We start from the raw sequence: 18,977 nt of genomic DNA, 5'->3' as shown, positions 1-18,977 counted from the left end.
ACCTCACTAATGAGGAATGTGCTTTGCTAAGTATAAGAGGGGGGCCTGCTCTCCTGGGACTTATTGTCAGTATAACAAGTTTCTCAATGATGTCATTTATCCAAAGCATGCTGGAGCAGGCTGTAAGGATACAGGAAGAGCTTAGGGAAGTTGGAAGTTTCTGTTTTAGCAATAAATGGAAGCAAAGTACTTCAGGGCGAGGTGGAGAAGAAAATTACTGGAAAAGGAAGCATTACCAGGTGTGGACTCCTGGTATACCACTGTTGCCAGATATTAACAACCAAAAGACTCTAATTCAGACCATGGTGACAAGTGTGATGTGGAAACTAGAACCAGGAGTAGGATGAGGTTGAGGAAGCAAGTTAAGTGTTTAGGTTTAATTGCTATGCCAACCTACAGAACTTATCTTATTCATAACTTGGGGACTGGGTTGTTGTATGTCTTTCGGGCTGTGTGGCCATGTTCCAGAAGCATTCTCTCCTGACGTTTCGCCCACATCTATGGCAGGCATCCTCAGAGGTTGTGAGGTAGGGTCATACCTCACAACCTCTGAGGATGCCTGCCATAGATGTGGGCGAAACGTCAGGAGAGAATGCTTCTGGAACATGGCCACACAGCCCGAAAGACATACAACAACCCTGTGATCCCGGCCATGAAAGCCTTCGACAACAACTTGGGGACTGTCTGTACTCACCTGTTACAGCATGGCTTATCTTTCTAGTAATCCCCCTGCCAGCATGACCAGTGCTTGGGGTGTTACAGTAAAACATAAAAGAAGAAAAAGTGGCAGGGGAAGATAAGTAAATTAGCACTTCTGTCTCTGATCACAGTACCCTTGCCTTGGCGTGTGTCTGTCCTGACTGTTAGGAGCAAGGAATACTATAGCACAGGAAGCATGGACAGGGGTGACAGCTCAGCTGCCAAGGCCAACATGTCAGTCATCTTACTGTGGTCTACACGTGCCACAGCATCTCCTGAGGCACAGGTTAGTAGCCTACGTAGCAGTCGTTGACTATGGCAGGATGGTTTAAAAGCTTAGTCCAGCTTAACATGCAGCCTAGTTTGCATTGTGACCACAGTAAATTGTGAAAACAAACTTCCTAGTTTTGCTTCTTGGTGTGCTTTGGAGGCATGCGATGGAAAGTTTCCAGTAGTATTTAATCTTTCCAGGGCAGTACCCTGCAAGTCAGTTAAATTGGAGTGATTGCGAATACTGTCTTGAAACACAATGTTTCACACAGTGCCTGCATGAACTATTTTAGAATAGCTGTGAGGGCTAAAAGCATGCGTTCATGTCAAAGATGGAAAGTATTTCTGTATTACAGCTGCAGAAGACAAACAGCTGTGGCAATGTATTCTGCAGTTCTGTACTAAGTGAGTCCTTGGAACTTTTTACTAAAACTTGTTGATTAACTTAAGATTTTTGCTAAAAGAGCTGTAGAGAATAGGCATAATATTGACCTTTGTGGTGATTGGGTGTATGAAGCATTAAACGATGCAACAGATGCTTCTGTCATTGCTGCAGGCTCTTAAAGGATGCATCTCATAGTATTTTGTATAGTAGTTCTGTCTGGCCCATTTCAAAACTGCTGACAGGGCTGTATGAAACTACTTGCACTGCTTGATGCCAGCATTGCACTCTGACTTTGCTTGGTTTCTGAAAAGATAGGTTTCTAAAGAATCCATGCAACTAAAGAATCCTCTGCAGCTAAAAGACTGGTGACACACTGTGTGTCGTGACATTAGTGCAGTGGTTCTCAACCTGTGGGTCCCCAGGTGTTTTGGCCTTCAACTCCCAGAAATCTCAGCAAGTTTACCAGCTGTTAAGATTTCTGGGAGTTTAAGGCCAAAATATCTGGGGACTCACAGGTTGAGAACCACTGCATTAATGTGTTGGCTACAGTGTGTAGGTGTGTTGCACGAACATAATGAGAAACCTTTGAGTCTGTGAAATAAGCAATATATATATATATATATATTAAATAATATAAATGAAACATTTTCATGAGACATATTTGCCTCCATACATTTCATTATTACCATTTATGTATGTGGTTGTAACTTCCAGTTTGTTAGTAAAATGAAGCATGTAGAAAATGTGTCATCAACATCAAATGTTTGGAAAGCTCTGCCTTAAGGACTAACAATTGTTGTTAGTCTTAAAGGTGTGTTATATTGTTAGTCCTTAAGGATGTTATCAGTTTTTTTGTTTGTTTTCAAATGAAAAATGGCCTAGATTTGTAAAAGATTCTAAAAATTACTCCCTTTCCAGAAGTAGTTTAGGTTTGTATTCCAGTGTGTGCATATGTGAGGTAACTGTACTTACTGGCTTAACTGCACTAAAAGTTAAGTACTGTTAGATGCACATATTAGGTATCATTATTAAAGTAACATGTCAACACAAATAATTTAGACGATAATTAATCTTTTCTGAGTTTGTAATAGCTTATTAATATGTTAATGGAGCAAGAATTGGCATTGCTGTGAAATGGAAGACTGTGGAGTGGATCAGATGATATAAGCTTTCTTGTGCTTTTAAAAACTTTTCATATTTGGAGATCTTTACCTCATGATAGTAATAACATGAGAATAATAAATGAAGAAAGAGAGCACAAAGGTTTTTTAAGGAATACGTTTACTTGATCATAGTTCATGAGTTCAGTTAGACTTTTAGGTGTGGCAACTAAATTTTGTAAAAAAGACAAGTGTTGCTATCTGTAAGTAGACCAATAAATAGTTTCTCTTCAAGCTGCAGTTCTTTTTGAGAATTTGCACTGCTTGTTCCAACTGCATTGGCCTGGTGACTACATGCCCCATTGGTTTATAGTAGGGTTGATGGCTTTGATAGCAGAAAGCGAGGAGGAGCTGAGGAGCTTTATAACCAAGGTGAAAGAAGAAAGTGCAAAAGCTGGGTTGCAGATAAACATAAAATAAACCAAGATGGTGGCAACCAGACTGACTGATAACTAATTGATAAAATAGAAGGAGAAAATGGGGAGACAGTGACAGACTTTGTAGTTCTAGACATGAAGATTACTGCAGACACAGACTGCAGCCAGGAAATCAGAAGACGTTTACTTCTTGGGAGGAGAGCAGTGCCCAGTCTTGATAAAATAGTGAAAAGCAGAGACATCACACTGGCAACGAAGATCCTCATAGTTAAGGCAATGGTATTCCCCTTAGTAACCTATGGATGAGAAGACCTGTACCGCTAGGAAGGCTGATGCTTTTGAACTGTGGTATTTGAGGAAAATTTTGGGAGTTCCTTAGACCGGAAGAAGATTGAACCCGTCCATACTCCAGAAAATAAAGCCCAACTGCTCACTGGAGGGAAGGATATTAGAGGCAAAGATGAAATACTTTTGGCCACATAATAAGAAAATAGGATAACTTGAAGAAGATAATGATTTTGGGGGGTAATGAAGGGAAGAGAGATTGACCAAGGGCAAGATGGATGGATGGATGGATGTTATTCTTGATGAAGTGACTGGCTTGACCTTGAAAGAGATGGGGGTAGCGATGGCCGACAGGGAACTCTAGTGTGGGCTGGTCCATGAAGTCATGAAGAATCAGAAAGGACTGAACGAATAAACAAGCATTGAACAGAGTGTGGTCTTTCAGATACTGTTAGACTCCACGTCTCAGGATCCCTCTGTGCCCAGGTGATGCAGGCTACTGGGATGTGCATTCTGCCAACATCTGGAGGTCTGTACTTTGCCCACCCCATAGGCCAGATATATTCATGGAGCTGCTTATATGTGTAAGTGGAGCCTTTACTGTAGCAAAGTAAACAGTATTTTCAAGATGGTTCTGTTACACCAAGAAGGCTATGTATACTTTAAAGCAGTTATACTCAAAGTGGTCTGTAGATTGATGTAGAAAGAAAGAGTGGGCATAAATATGGTACTGGTTCCTGGCAAAATGCTGGTCTTCTAAATATACCCATGTGTTCACTTTAAAACCCTTCTGACAACAAAACATTTCTTTCAGTAATCCTATAAGTGAATATTTATGATATGGGAATGACTCTTGTACAGACTAATGCAAGAAGCAGTTCCCAGTATATTATATTTCACCAGCTACAAAGTACCTTGTGTTATTTGATGAGGTTGCTATTGGGAATCTCTTCCTGGTGCCCATTATAACTGAAGTATGAATGAAGATGTCCTCCCAGAATAATCCATCTGAACACAAACAGAAGAAGGGCTTTGACGGCTTATGCCAGACATGGGAGATCTTGTCATTCCTCTGATGCCCTTAGAGCCGTTAGCTGCTATGTATTGGGTTCACTGCTGCCGTAGAGTTGGGAAACCACAAGAGACATCCAGTGCAACCCCATTCTGTCATGCAGGAACACACAGTCACAGCACTCCCGGCAGATGGCCATCCAGCCTCTGCTTAAAACCTCTGAAGAAGGAAACTCCACCACACTCCAAGGCAGCATACTCCACTATCAAACAGCTCTTACTGTCAGGACACTCTTCCTAATATTTACGTGGAATCTCTTTCCCTGCACAATGGATACTTCATGGGAAGCATTGGAACCCAAATCTCAATGCATCAGTCCAAGACAAGCAAGCTCAAAGGCTTCTGCTAATGACCTCCTTGTAATGGGCAAGTATATTTTGAGAAAAAAGATTCAACTTAAATATTAGAAAGACTTCTAGCAGGAAAGAGCTATTTGATGGTGGAATGGATTGCTTCATAGTGATTCATTCTGCCTCTTTGGAGTTTGGATGCTCACCTTTGTTATATATTCCTCAACTGCCTGAGCTTTGAGTATATATTCCTCATCTGCTGGGGTTTGGATTTAGATAACCCATGAGGTCCCTTCAAGTTCTGTGTTTATGAGTTGCCCATTTGAATCACAATATATCACTGTTTGGAGTAGATTTTCTGTCTTAGGTCCAGAAGTTCGTATACCTACCTGTGAAAGAAGTTATGAAGCTGCACCAGTTACAATTACTTGTTTTCTTCCCATAAACAGCTACGATTTAGTGTTGCTGGCTAGTGTTCTCTGTGGACTGAAAAGGACATACACTCCTCCAACCGATTTAAGGATAATTCTTTCCCATGGAGATTATGAATAATGGCAGGTTGTGTATGTGAGCATACAAAGTGAATTGCAACAGAGCCTTCTCTGCCCCCTTAAGGCATGTTGTAATCTCTACTCAGTTTCCAAACTGAATACTGGCTTTTGAAAAAAAAAAGTATTGGTTAACAGGACCTAAAGCAATATGCTTCCTTGGTACAAACCATTTCAGTGAACACATTTGTGATGATCTAATATTACACATTTGGGGTCTTAGCCCTTCCGTTTTTTGCAGATAGCCCCAGGGTAGTGACGACAGGGTTGGTAGTATAGAAAACAGGAGACTTTTTTTGTCTTCTTGGCTGCTGGATGCTATATGGTTTGTACTGAATCTCACAGGTTACTTTTCTTAGCAAAACAGTTGTACTGTGGTGGATAATACTCAACTCCTTTTTGTTGAAGGAATCATTGTAATCTGGGATACTTTGCAAAATCCCAAACTCCTTTCCCTTTCTCTGCTTCACAGAATAGCAACTAGTATTGCAGTGTGCAAAATGCAATACGTAATGACAGCTACAACATTTGGCAGAGCACAAGAGGTTCTGTGGGACCCTGGATGGTAAAAAAAAATACCCTTGCAGATTGTAGAATGCTGTACATGGGCAGAAGCCTAGTTAATACTCACATTTTTTGAATGCCTGTAATCCTGCACAATAGATTCCAAGTTCATGAATAGCATATGTATTTGTGTCCCTTCTGTTGGATACCAGAGTATAATTCTAAAGGCTAGACAAGGAGGACATGGTGGTTTATTTACTTAGTGGTTAAGTCTTAACCAATAGCTTTATAGAACTATTTGAACAAACAGAGGTTACTATTCTGTCTCTGTGTTACAGGAACCATGTTCAAAACTCAAATAAGTGAATGTATGTGCTTGAATAATCACACTAGTTACAGTCAAAGAATTAATAAAAATAAGAATGGCTTGTAGTGGAATGGATAAATGTGAGCACTATTTTGAATGGTTAATGGCAGAAAAAATTAGTTTCACGAGCCCATGTTCTCTGAATATGAGATGAGCATTACTGGGTATTTTACTAGCCTCAAAATACCTGACAACCAGAGCCTGGTGGGATTAACGTGCATTTACAACAAAAGTCTTCTAAGCCCAGAAACCTGTTTTTGAGTTCTTGAACTGAAGACCTACTCTTAACCACAAGCTTTCTTCATCTCTCTAGTATAATTTCAGTGGTGTGTGTGTTTGCTTTTTGATGCTATCAATAAGCATTTGGGAATAAAAAAAAATCCTTTCTGATATACCAGTAAGTGTTAGGCCTATTGTGACTCTTGTTTCAACTATTGAATTTCTAGTCTTTTGAAAATCTATGTGAACAGAACAGTTATAGTGGGGTGGTAATTCAGTCATTTGTCTCACTTGAGGACAGAGACAATTTTTTTTTTAAACTAAAGGGTAGCACTTTGGACTTCCAGTTGCAATTTTCTCTGAAGATTTCTTTTTTGTCCAACAAGTCCTGTTGAGCGTATGTTTAAAATCTTATTCAGGATAATTGCACCTGGAAGAAAACCCCCCACAGATGGCTCAGCAGTACAGCCTCAAAACCGTTTTCAGTATCATTGTACCTTGTTCTGGTCAGATAACCTCCAGAGTCAGGCTTTGTGGAGAAGATTGGGAGATAACCCGATCCTCTCAAACTGCTGAGTCTACTTCACATGGTTCTTTCTTGTCTGTGGTTTGATTTCCTCGCTTGGTGTCCGAAAAGAGCACAGCTCTTCTGTGTATTCCAGTTGCCAAGGAAACAGACTACAGTAGCTTATCATGTTTCCGTTAATTGTCTAACAGCAAATTCCTTGTACTGCAGCAGGACAAAGTTCAAAAAAGTATCTTATGCAGCTCTTTTGCTCAGGATTTTTAAGCTCTGGGACACAATCCAGGCAATTATGTGATGAAACGGTGCTATAAGGTTGGTTATGAATGGCAGCGTTGCTGAATAATGAGTAAACAGTGCCATATATTTTAAAGGGACTTCAAAATAGTTTGCACTGGAACACACTAGGGCAAGTGTTTATAAAAAGCCAGGAGATGCTACCTACAGGGTGCCTTCCTTTGGTGTATTAGATCTCAGAGCTCATTGAATCGACAAGCAAGTGCCAGCAATAAACCGGAATAAGCATTCTGCTTGGGATTTTTTTAGTAAATATTTAACACTGGTCTCCAGGATCTGACTAATTCTCAGAGATGCAAGTGCATACTTATGTGATTGCTCAGTCTCTCGGTATTGATCAGGCATGTGGAGTTCACAGTGAATAGGTGTAGGGCTGAGTATTGATGCTATTTTCAAAAGTTTGGATAATGATGAAAGGTATATTAGAATAGTTTTCAGCAAATACTGTACTTCTGTAGAACTTACATTTGAAAAATGAATGCATGATTACCCATATATTTGAATAATTTATTCCTTAGAACAGCAACAAACATTGTTTTCTCTTTGGATAACTCTGTGGTCCAATCTCTTCCAGATGCTAGTGAGATTACTCTATGGGATCATGCAGAGGTTTCCTCCTTGCATTTGCTGTGGGCTAGGAAATATCTTGTTAGCCCAGTGAAAGCAACTGCAGCTTGTAAACTTATTATGTTGTGGTGCTCTATCCATTCTTCTGTTTGAACTATTTTTTTCTCAAAGCAGTAGGATCCATGCTGCACATTTATTTTATTTATTTTAATTCTGCCCTTCTCCCAATATTAGGGACTCAAGGTGGCTGGGCACATCATGATAGCAGTTAATCTATTCCACTAATGCATACTCTCCTCATGAATTAGTTTCCATATCTAGAATATGAAGACAGTGATGTGGTTATCATTGCAAGATGGTAGGTGTAACCAGTCATAAAATAACACAGAAAAGGAAACTGTTGAGGCTGAAAAATATGAATACGGGTTAGCTAGCAGATGGCCCTGTGGAACTGGAAATACCTGCCACTTTCGTGTAGTAGGAATATTTCTTGAGTTCACATGGGACTCATAAACCTTCTGTTTTGGGAGCAGGAAATGAATATATCAAGTAGCTGCAAGTAGCAAGCATCAGTTTCCAGAAATCAAACCTCCTTTAAAAGAAGCAACAACAACAACAGATTATTAATAGCAATGTTTACATGCTATCCTATTCACAAGTAGGGCAGCTCACAATAAAAGAACAATTAAGAACAATTTAATACAGTAAGAATGGTCTTGAAAGAATAAAAGCATGTGAACCCATTTAACACTTAAAAGACTATTTAAATTATTTCAAATAATTTAAATCATTACACATGAGCATATTTGGATTAAATCAATTAGACCGTCATAATTTTAATAAAACAACCTATTTCGACTTGATGCTGGTGTGATCGAGGTGACCCCACTGGAATGACATCAGCATTGGCACCAAGCAGGCCTCTTAAGAGAAGGATATGCCATAAGTGGGGTGCCATTGCTGCAAAGGCATGTCTTCTCATGTCTTCTCAGTGCACTGCTCCCAAGAATGGCCATAGAGGATGTCACTCCAACAGAGCTCGAGCAAGCGTATATCTGGAGTTGGACTTTCTCCAAGCAAAATGAATTTCTATCATGTGTGAAATAGTTGACTTACTAATGGAGTTCCATCAAGTTTGGTGCTTTGAATAAAAATGATAACCAATTCCTTCCAATTTTGAGCACATTATGACTTGTTCTGAACTGAGAAATGTTCGCTGGAGTATAATAGCTTTGAATGCACCTACTAAATAGCCAGGATTAGGCCACAAAGCTAACGTACCATCAGTATAAAGTTTCTGCATTAAAAGTCTAGTTGCATGCTTGTACTTAAATGCTGTAAAATAGTTAAACCTTATTTCTACACTATATACTTTAATTACTTTAGATTAATAGCTTGTTGCTTAAGATGTATAAAACTTTAATTAACAAACTACAGTGGCTGGATATGGGTTATATTGTTAATTGCCTGTGGAATAGATCAATGCCTGAGGCTAGAAACATAACTATAAATCCTTCTAGTGAAAGGAAGGTGTGTAGATTGGGTGAAGCTGATTGTGGGATATTGCATTGCTTTAGTCTGAATAATTTGAAAGTCCATCTTTTAGCAAGGCAGGTCTGGTTGGTAACCATTTAAAAATATTATTATAGGAGCCTCCAGGGGTTGCTTTGCATGGTGCAGCAATAACTTGTTCTCATAACTCAATGACTGTAAACTTTCTTGATGTAACTTCAGTTATTTTCTTGATAGAGCACTGGTGAACTCCAAACACCTTCATAAAGGATTTAATCTGATTTTCTCTGATCTCCTTTTCCTGTTAAGTTTCTGATTTCTAGTCCTTTTTGACATACCACTTTAGAGAGGATAATGAGAGCGATTCCATTTAGAAGAAATAACATTTGTCCTTGCCTTTGAACTTGTTGGTAGGGAGGCTAGCTTTTAAAGTCCAGCTTCTCAGTATGATGCCATTTTAGGGGCATGCTTGTTTTGCTTTCTGCTTCACTAAACACTTAAGTGTCCAAGGCAAACTTTTATTATAAGACACTGGAATTTCTAGCATGCGCTGTTGGTTCAGTGATAAGAGTGGGAAATATTTTCTGTAAAAAGTAAAATTTTCATACAGATGTGAATAAGCAGTAGCCCTAAATAAGCAATGGGGAAGAAAAGTGACTTTGTTCAAAAGCTGCTTTTGTTTGATAGATTCAAGACGTCTGGAAAAAGCCTGGACCAGTCTTATTTCTAATCTTGTATTCATCCCACCATATGAAATGCCTGTGTCTTGGAACGCAAGGACCATGCACATGCTCTACTCCCAAAGTTCCCAGGTCCAATCCCTCGAATCTCCAAAATGTGCTAGGAAAGAGTGACATCTCTTTGCTACTCACTGTAAACCAAATTTTGAGCATTGTGCAGCTATCATTTTTGAATCATTTAACATTTTTGACAGTGACCCATTTTGGGAATGGGATACAAGTCAAATGATTTTCAAGAGCAAACCAAGCCTGAACTTTCCCTAGAATAAATGATGACGATGTTGGGACTGTTGTCCTTTGGCCATATCATGAGAAGACATGCTTATTAGAAATGATCTTTGATAAAGATGAAAAGCAGCAGAAAAAGATCACATTACAGCTGGATAAACTTAGTCAAGGAAATCATGGCTCTGAATTTGCAATACCTTAGCAGGACTGTTGATAACAAGGTGACTTGGAGGTCTCTCATTCATAGGGTTGCTGTAAATTGGTGGCCATTAACAACAAATAGTAAAACTTTAATTAGTTTGCAGTCCAGTCCAAGTGACTGAGTTTTACCTTTTGGGGCTATTATCAAAGAAGTAAGCTTGCCAGTTTGTTAGTACCATATCTGTTTAAGCAGTATAAATACTGTTTCATCTTGCATGGGAAGGTTTTGGACTGAGTTGGTTTCTCCTCAGTTCCCTTGATATAATGTGGAGGCTGATCTTAGTAGCTATTTTAGTCATAGTTTATTGCCTAGCCAGACTTTACTTTTTCAGTGGGCGTATTTTTCTTATCACTGTATCACTCAGATCCCACTTGGAAGCAGTTGCAAAGCAGTAGTTCAGGAAGGTGAGCATTGGCACCAAAAGTACCTTTGAGGGCATGTTGGGCACACAACCTTTCCCTTAAAATCTGCCCCTTCCTTGAAGTGAGCTGTTTGGAGAGAAATAAGGGGTTTTGTTACAATTCCATCATTAAAAGTAGAGGTCTTGCTGATGAGTTGTACCCCACCTGGAGATCCACCAGAAATTCTTGGTTTATTTTCTACCCAGTCGTATCTAATATGTATTAGTATGTGACCTAGATCTGGCTGCAACATTATTTATTCCTGTGTACAGACACACATAGGCGAAAATAATGGCTCAATAGATGGTTCAATATAGCAAAAATCTCCAAATGGAATTGCAGTTGAAAATTGTGTCTTTCTACTTGATAAACTTGATTCCTAAGAGCAATGTGAATAATAACTTGTTTCTTCTGATTTCAGACAGTAAAGCTATTGTTGATGGGAACTTGAAGCTAATCCTAGGGTTGGTATGGACCCTTATCCTCCATTATTCAATCTCTATGCCCGTTTGGGAAGATGAAGGAGATGATGATGCCAAGAAACAGACTCCAAAACAGAGACTCTTGGGATGGATTCAGAACAAAATCCCATATTTGCCAATTACAAACTTTAACCAAAACTGGCAAGATGGCAAAGCACTGGGTGCCCTTGTGGATAGCTGTGCTCCTGGTAAGCTTCCTGTGACCTTTCCTCTTTTTCTTCCTTATCTTATCAACTTTAATGTAAATGAAATTCCTTTGCCATAAGACATCCCGCCCCAACATAGAAGCTATAAAGGTTAGTAACATATAGTGAACACCCTGTGATAATTCACAAAGTTTAAAAATTACTAGATAGCCTGGATGTTACTGTATACAGTTTTTTGTGAATAAATAATGATTCTTAAATGCTCAATAAGTCATTAAGCAACTATTTAACATCAGGAAATATTGCATTCATTCTAAGAAGTATTTCTACAAAATCTTTGAAATTTGTACTGGGAGATGCAAGTACATCTCTTCCAAGAGAGCGGTTGTATCACTTCAGTGGCTGGTAATGCTGTAACAGTACTGCTGTTGCACACAATTCACAAGCAGATGAGGAAACTATTTCAAAGTTACATTTCTGCTATTCTCAATAGTATTATATAAAACAAATATAGGAAATGTACCCCATGTGTAGTTGGACTGTAGCTTCTGTAAGCCTTCATGGTTGGCTGTAATGACTAGGGCTCGTGCGAGTTGCAGTCCAGCATGTGGATGCATCTCACTTACTTGTCTCATTTTCAGTTTTACCTAGTTTTTCTAAATCAGCAGTGAGAAAGGTGTGACATGCAGGTCATGGATAGCCCATAGCATTTTTACATGAAATAATACTTTTAAATACTTGGTTTGCCATCCTCTGCAGAGTTGAGGGTGGTTTTTCTACATTTTGGCCTCCAAACTCTTGTCAATTTCTCATTTCTGTTCCTAAAACTTTTGTTGATACCTTCTAAAATTTTAGGTTTTTTTTTTAAATCAAGTTCTGTGTTAGATTAACTGCATTATTATTATTATTATTATTATTATTATTATTATTATTATTAAACTTTATTTGTACCCCGCTAGCATCTCCCGGAGGACTCGATGCGGCTTACAAAGGCCAAGGCCTCAACACACAATATAACAATACAAAACAAAAGGCAAATTAAAAACAATTAAAACAGTATAAACAACAAGCAATAAACAATACGCTAAAACACAATAAAACTGGGCCGGGCCAGAGTAATGGGTACAAGATTAAAAGTGCTGATGTGACAGGTGATATATAAGGCTTCTAGGGCAAGTGCAGAGTGCGATATACGATCTTAGTTCTAATAAAGTGCTTATGGGACTTGGTATTGGAGATTTCCTATTACTCTGGGAAGGCACATTGGAACAGCCAGGTCTTCAAGTTCTTTCTGAAGACTGCCAATGTGGGGGCCTGTCTGAGATCCTTGGGGAGGGTGTTCCAGAGTCGGGGGGCCACCACAGAGAAGGCCCTGTCTCGTGTCCCCACCAACCGCGCTTGCGACGCAGGCGGGATCACGAGCAGGGCCTCTCCAGATGACCGAAGTGAACGCGTGGGTTCGTAGATGGAGATGCGGTCACGGAGGTAGGATGGTCCCAAACCGTTCAGGGCTTTTGTGGTCTTGGCAGTGCTTTTTGAACTGTTGGATATGCATTTCAGATTAATGCTTCCTCTGAATATGTTGTCTCTTGATTTCTCTTCTTTGTACCTTTCATGCAGTGCGAGTGTAGAGCACTATGAAGTTTGTGTTATCCTACTTCCATGCAGCATTTTGGTTGAATACATTATCACCTGTAAATCCTAAAGTCTTAATCTTTGCAATGCCCTTTCTTTAGGTCTTTGCCCAGATTGGGAAACCTGGGACCCTAAGAAGCCCGTTGATAATGCCCGTGAAGCCATGCAGCAAGCAGATGACTGGCTGGGTGTACCTCAGGTAAGTTAAGGGCTGGTGTTTCTCTGGTGTTTCACAGGTGGCAGGAAATAAACAAAGTGATCACTTTGAGCCACTTTGAGCCACTAGCATTTGGGAGTTTCTGCCTCCTTTCTTCAGTAGATGCTCTGGCTTTTATTGAAAATTAAAATTGATGGTGAGTTTCAAAGTCACTACCTTGCTGTTGGTTCTGAGGTTACAGCTGCAAGTTCCTTTAGTAATTTTGGATGTAGTTCCTCTGTCCCTGGAGGCTTGATCTCATTAAGAGCAACAGGAAGATGCAGTAATAAATGATGCAATAAAGGGACTGCAGCCCAGAATATACAGAGAAGTATTACTACCTTTTTGTATTTTGGGCTGCAGTCCCTTTTCTGCATCATTTATTCTATGTGCTCCAGATGGAGCACTCTTTTCTCTTTAGGAGAAGATTGAAGCAAGTAGATGTCAAGCAGTTCATCATCTTCACTCTGTATTGACCCTGCCTTTTCCTTGTTCTTTTTTCTTTGAATATAGCCAAACCCTGCCTATTATTATTTTTAACCTCTCTGGCAAGCTTGAGCTTGTTATCAGCTTCAGTTAAGTTACTGATTTCCTCAATAGAAAGACCAGATACTGCTTTATATTCCTTTTAGTATTCCATTCATCACTATAGGTTTGTAGGCTTGTAGTGTCTAGAACCAGCCTGAACTGGTTTGGAATTTTTTTGTGGAGCAGGAAGGCCTGTCCATAGTTGTTCTTACATTGGTTACCTCCCATTCAGACTACTACATTGCATTTAATGTGGCATTACAGCAGAAGATAACTTAGAAACTGCCATCAGTCACAAAAATGGAAGCACCTACATCACTGGCTGTATATATAAACTGTATGGCAGCAGTTTTAAAGGTGTTAGAATGACTAACACTTGAGTTTGAATGACTGCCTTTATATGACTGCCCAAGGATTGTAGTTTGCTGGAAAGGTCCTCCTCTGCCTCCCACCAGTGGGAGCATTGCACTATACAAGCATGAGAGACTGTCTTTTTTGCTGTGGTGCTTGTTAAGTTTTATAAGGACAGAGCCAAGAGGTTGCCTTGGATAGGAAGTAACAAGCAGCACTGCCTAAGGGACTGTGGGCCTAAACCACATGTGTGAAACGCAAGACCTGTGGACTGAATCTAGCCCACCGTGTTATTTTATGTGACCTGTGAAACTTTCAATGCCAGGGCAACATAGTTACATTTATACAGCCTTACAATCAAAAACAGCCCTTTAGAAGGCACCCATAAGGCAGATGTGGCCCTTGGTGAAAATGAGTTTGACATCCCGGCCTAAACTTTTGGAGGAAGTTGCATTTGCCCTATGAGGCCAGCTTCTGTTGAGTTCTTCAAGGAATGAAGGTGGCAAGATAGCTTTCTTGATTACCAGTAATGGTTTCTTTTGTAAAATACCTTTAGCTGTTGGCTAAGATATATATGAATACAATACCATGTATTTTTGTTTTGTTTTAGAAAACTGGATTATTCTTAAGAAAGCTTTCTTTTGGTCATATTTCCCAAGTTGCAGAAATAGTTAAACTTTAAACTATGGAATCCATTGAGTGATAAAAATTGGGAGGGTTGGAAGCTTTAGGGATTATGTGCAAAAAAGATGGCTTGGTATTGGGAGCAACTTGTGATCACAGCAGGCTGCACTTTCTTTACTCCTGAATGAAGGGGGCAATGATTCATAGGGGTAGAAATGTACAAGGTGAACTCTAATCCTGCTGAGCATGTCTGTAATTGTTTCCCAGGTCATCACTCCAGAAGAAATCATACATCCTAATGTGGATGAGCATTCTGTAATGACGTACTTGTCACAGTTCCCCAAAGCCAAGCTGAAACCAGGTGCTCCTCTGAAACCTAAACTTAATCCAAAGAAGGCAAGAGCATATGGCAGAGGTAAGGCTTAAAATACTTGCTTTTCATGAGTGTTCACAACCATGATCTTGCTTGATTTAAATCCGATTTGTTGGGAGATTTTCAAGTTCCATTGTACTCATTTGCTGCAGTGGTGAGATTCAGAGATGTGGAACTAGTCCAAGAGCCACTCCTACATTCACATCAATTTCCCAGATCTTTGAGAACCAGTTTGGCAAGGCTTGTACCTTGTGTCTTTCCGATTTCTTTGCCCCATATTCCTCAGTTGTCGCATTATCCATGCCCCGTACATCTTTTTATCATGTGAACTTAAACCAGCACTCTCAGTGAGGACATGACTGCTTAAAGAGCGTGGACTGGAAAATGTGAAAGTGTTACATTGCTGTTTGGATGAAAACTGCATGCTAATACCATTTATATAGCATATTTAAGTTTGAAATAATTAATTCATAGGAAGCTTTGATTAATGGATGAAAATGTGGAAGTAGCTGATTAGTAAACAAAGCAAGTTTTCCTTTTGTCTCAATGTTGAAAAGCTTATAAGGCAGTGGTTCCCAGCCTGTGGGTCCCCAGATGTTTTGGCCCTCAACTCCCAGAAATCCTAACAGCTGGTAAACTGGATGGGCCAGTTGTAGGCAAAACACCTGGGGACCCACAGGTTGAGAATCACTGTTATAAGAAGTATCAAATTCTCCAGATGTTGATAGATTGTCAATCCCAGCAGTCTTAGAGAGAATTTCCTGAGCTGAAGAATTCTAAGAGTTGCAGTCCAGTAGTATGTGGAGTACGGCATTCTTGCCTTCCCCTTTTTAATTCTTCAAGGCTTTTTTAGCAAATGGTTTCCAGCATGCCTCTTGCTAGTCTGATAGCAGATGAGATTTTAGGGGATTGTTGCCTAAGTACTTCGTTTTTACGTATTTCATTGCTGTTAATGTGCTTTCTTGTGAAGATCAGAGTTTATAAAATTGCACAGCTGTGCATCAGTATAAGTCTCAGTGGAGAAACACAAGCAGTTTTCCTTGAGGCTTAGGATAGCCCTGAAAAATGGTAAATATAAGATCCATATATATTCCTAAGGAAAATTGCCATCATTCCTCCAGTTGTGTTGACATGACACTTTCAGCATTTATTTTCTCTAGTTTTGCTTTTGTATACTTGGTTTTTAAGGTAGAGGCCACATTTGTGCAGATACTTTTTTCGCTGAAACTCCCCATATTCTTAGCATTGGTCATGGTGGTTTGATTCTAAGGATGCCTGGAAAACACCATGATTCCCACATCTGATCTAGGGCATTTGGGGTTACTTTGGTTTTTATGGATTGCAAATGGAGAAAAGGGAGGTGATATGTATAGTAAAGGTAAAGATTTCCCCTGACGTTAAGTCCAGTCATGTCTGACTCTGGGGGTTGGTGCTCATCTCCATTTCTAAGCCGAAGAGCCGGCATTGTCCGTAGACACCTCCAAGGTCATGTGGCCGGCATGACTGCATGGACCGCCGTTACCTTTCCGCCAGAGCAGTACCTGTTATTCTACTCACATTTGCATGTTTTCAAACTGCTACGTTGGCAGGAGCTGGAGCTAACAGCGGGCGCTCAAGCCGCTCCTGGGATTTGAACCTGGGACCTTTCGGTCTGCAAGTTCAGCAGCTCAGAGCTTTAACGCACTTTGCCACCGGGGCAAAGTATAGGGAAGAAGAAAAATAAATCTCAGACAGCTGGGAATCATAGGTTCAGGACTAAATGATGTCACTAAACATTTTCACAACTGAAGAAGAGTTGCTAACCTGCTAGCTTAGATTATTTTAAAGAAAACTTAAACCTGTTCTCCATAAATTTGTGTGCCAGTGGCTTTTAGCTGTAATGAGTGAAAAATATGATCTCCATCTTTACTGTCTATGTTTCATAATCGGTTAAGTACTGTGGACAAACAGGGTCTTGGCATGAGAATCTCTGTCCCGAGGCTATTTTTTAACAGCAGGGGTAGTTCTAAAAGTTTGCTGCTGTTAAATCTTGGAAATGCTGCCTCTCACTGAGGTTTTAATATGCAGAGGCTTTCTGGTGCCACCTGACAATTGCATTTATGTCTTTGCAGGAATTGAACCACATGGAAATATGGTGAAGCAGCCTGCCAAATTTACTGTAGACACTATCAGTGCTGGCCAGGGTGAAGTCATGGTTTTTATAGAAGACCCAGAAGGCAACAGAGAAGAGGTGTGCATATCAGGAAGTAATGGGGAAGATGAGGACTTGGTTGGTTTTCTTAGATTTCTTGGATGAATGAGGGGATTTTAAGAGTTTGGGTGATAGTTCTGTAGCAAGGTACCTATGGAAGGCAGCAGGTTCAAATGCTGGCCTTGCCACTTACCAGGATTTGATAGTAGATGTTTCAGGGGAGGAGACCTCTTCTTGAGCTGCTGTCTATCAGAGCAAACAGTAGTAGACTATATAGAGACATAATCCAGGTTGGCCTTATTGTAGTGAGACCTTGATGATATGACGCTCTTAAACAGGGCTGTGAAATAAAGAGCAAATTAACTGAATTGGCCATAATTGAAGGGATAACCAGCCTGCTGAGGTTCCAGTACCACTGATAAAATCCTACACATTTCTATTGCTTGAAAAATACCCCAGGAAGCATGTCTTTTAAACAGGGACATATTATCTGTGCATCTTGTTTTAAGCTGGAAGTGGGTGTTTCTTTACAACTGCCAGTTGGTTTTGGAATCAAAAGTGTGTCTCCCTGGCAAGCTTCAGTTTGGGTTAATTGGCACCTGGATGCATGGAAGTTACCCACAACTTTAATGGCACAAAAGCAGTTTACACTAAAGTACACAGAAATCTATAATACGTGTAAAGATACAGTTGTCCTATTACTAACTAATATACAGAATAGAACAATGGTAACAAACAAAATATAATCTTTACAGGTGCATGAGTAAGGATTATATTTTGTTTGTTACCATTGTTCTATTCTGTATATTAGTTAGTAATAGGACAACTGTATCTTTACACAAAAGCAGTTTACACAGCATATGTCTGTACTAGACCTGTGCAGGACATCAGAAGTTTTCAGCTTCATTGGGAGGAGGTCTTCAGTGTGCTCTTTCCCAGCCAGAAAGGATGATGCTTGCATGGGAAGCGGCTATCCTTGATTACTCTTTCTTAATGACTTTGTACGTTTCCAGAACTATGTAGAGAGGATATGAGCTTAAATGGTTCTCAGTTTGCTAAACTAACATTGGAAGGAACCTGAAGTGTGAGTGAGAGAGAGGATAGAAACTTGACGTCTTCACAACTCATTAGTTCTTGGATTTTTTATTTTTTTATTCATGTCCATCCTTTCTTCCAAAGCTGAGATGTAAGGCTGCTCTCAAGATTAAAAACAGATAAAGATAAAAACAGGAAAAGTTATAACATAAAAACAGCCACACAGATGCATCGAATTAAGTAAATTCTTAAGCATATATTGTAATGTCCTGATAGAAATAAGGAGTCTACATTGTTCCTGAGAGAGTAGAGACAGTGAATTGTTGGCAAGAAAAAAGGCTAGGTTTGACAAGCATATTCTGCTGCAGATGAGCATTCCCCCCCCCCCCCCCAAATATACCATTTCAATGTGAAGGGGACAAGAGCCATTAAGAGATTCTGATTGGAAAGATGTCCTAATGCCTTGCTCTTCTCAGGCCATGGTGTCTCCAGAAAATGACAAGAACAAGACCTATGCTGTTCAATATGTGCCAAAGGTTACAGGACCACACAAGGTGAGAAAATCCAGGGTTTGGAGGGAGGGATGCTTGAGATTAAATCATGACCGTTATTCAGGACATTGTTACAGTTATCTTAGATCTAGTTAACATAATGTAGTAACCATTTTTGGAAGCAACAACTTCCCCCACTTCTGTCATGGTAGGAGTTGCTCATGTCAAAAGGTGGTTGGTTTATCTACTATTTGTTCAGATAAAACGTGCAGAAGAGGC

General features: G+C 39.8%; 1 protein-coding gene across 4 annotated transcripts in view; it reads left to right on the top strand.

The window, feature by feature from the left end:
• Nucleotides 1-18,977, top strand: part of flnb (filamin B) — a 97,753-nt gene that overhangs the window by 23,788 nt on the left and 54,988 nt on the right. For all 4 annotated transcript variants that reach the window (XM_062969842.1, XM_062969844.1, XM_062969843.1 and 1 more), the window contains exons 2-6: nt 11,068-11,316; nt 13,011-13,108; nt 14,876-15,023; nt 17,093-17,211; nt 18,684-18,761. In XM_062969842.1, coding sequence (XP_062825912.1) covers nt 11,068-11,316; nt 13,011-13,108; nt 14,876-15,023; nt 17,093-17,211; nt 18,684-18,761 — 692 coding nt within the window. The remainder of the gene's footprint in view (nt 1-11,067; nt 11,317-13,010; nt 13,109-14,875; nt 15,024-17,092; nt 17,212-18,683; nt 18,762-18,977) is intronic.

The sequence above is a fragment of the Anolis carolinensis genome, chromosome 2, assembly GCF_035594765.1.
Source record: "Anolis carolinensis isolate JA03-04 chromosome 2, rAnoCar3.1.pri, whole genome shotgun sequence".
Taxonomy (NCBI): Eukaryota; Metazoa; Chordata; class Lepidosauria; order Squamata; family Dactyloidae; genus Anolis; species Anolis carolinensis.
This window is presented reverse-complemented; position numbering and strand designations above follow the sequence as displayed.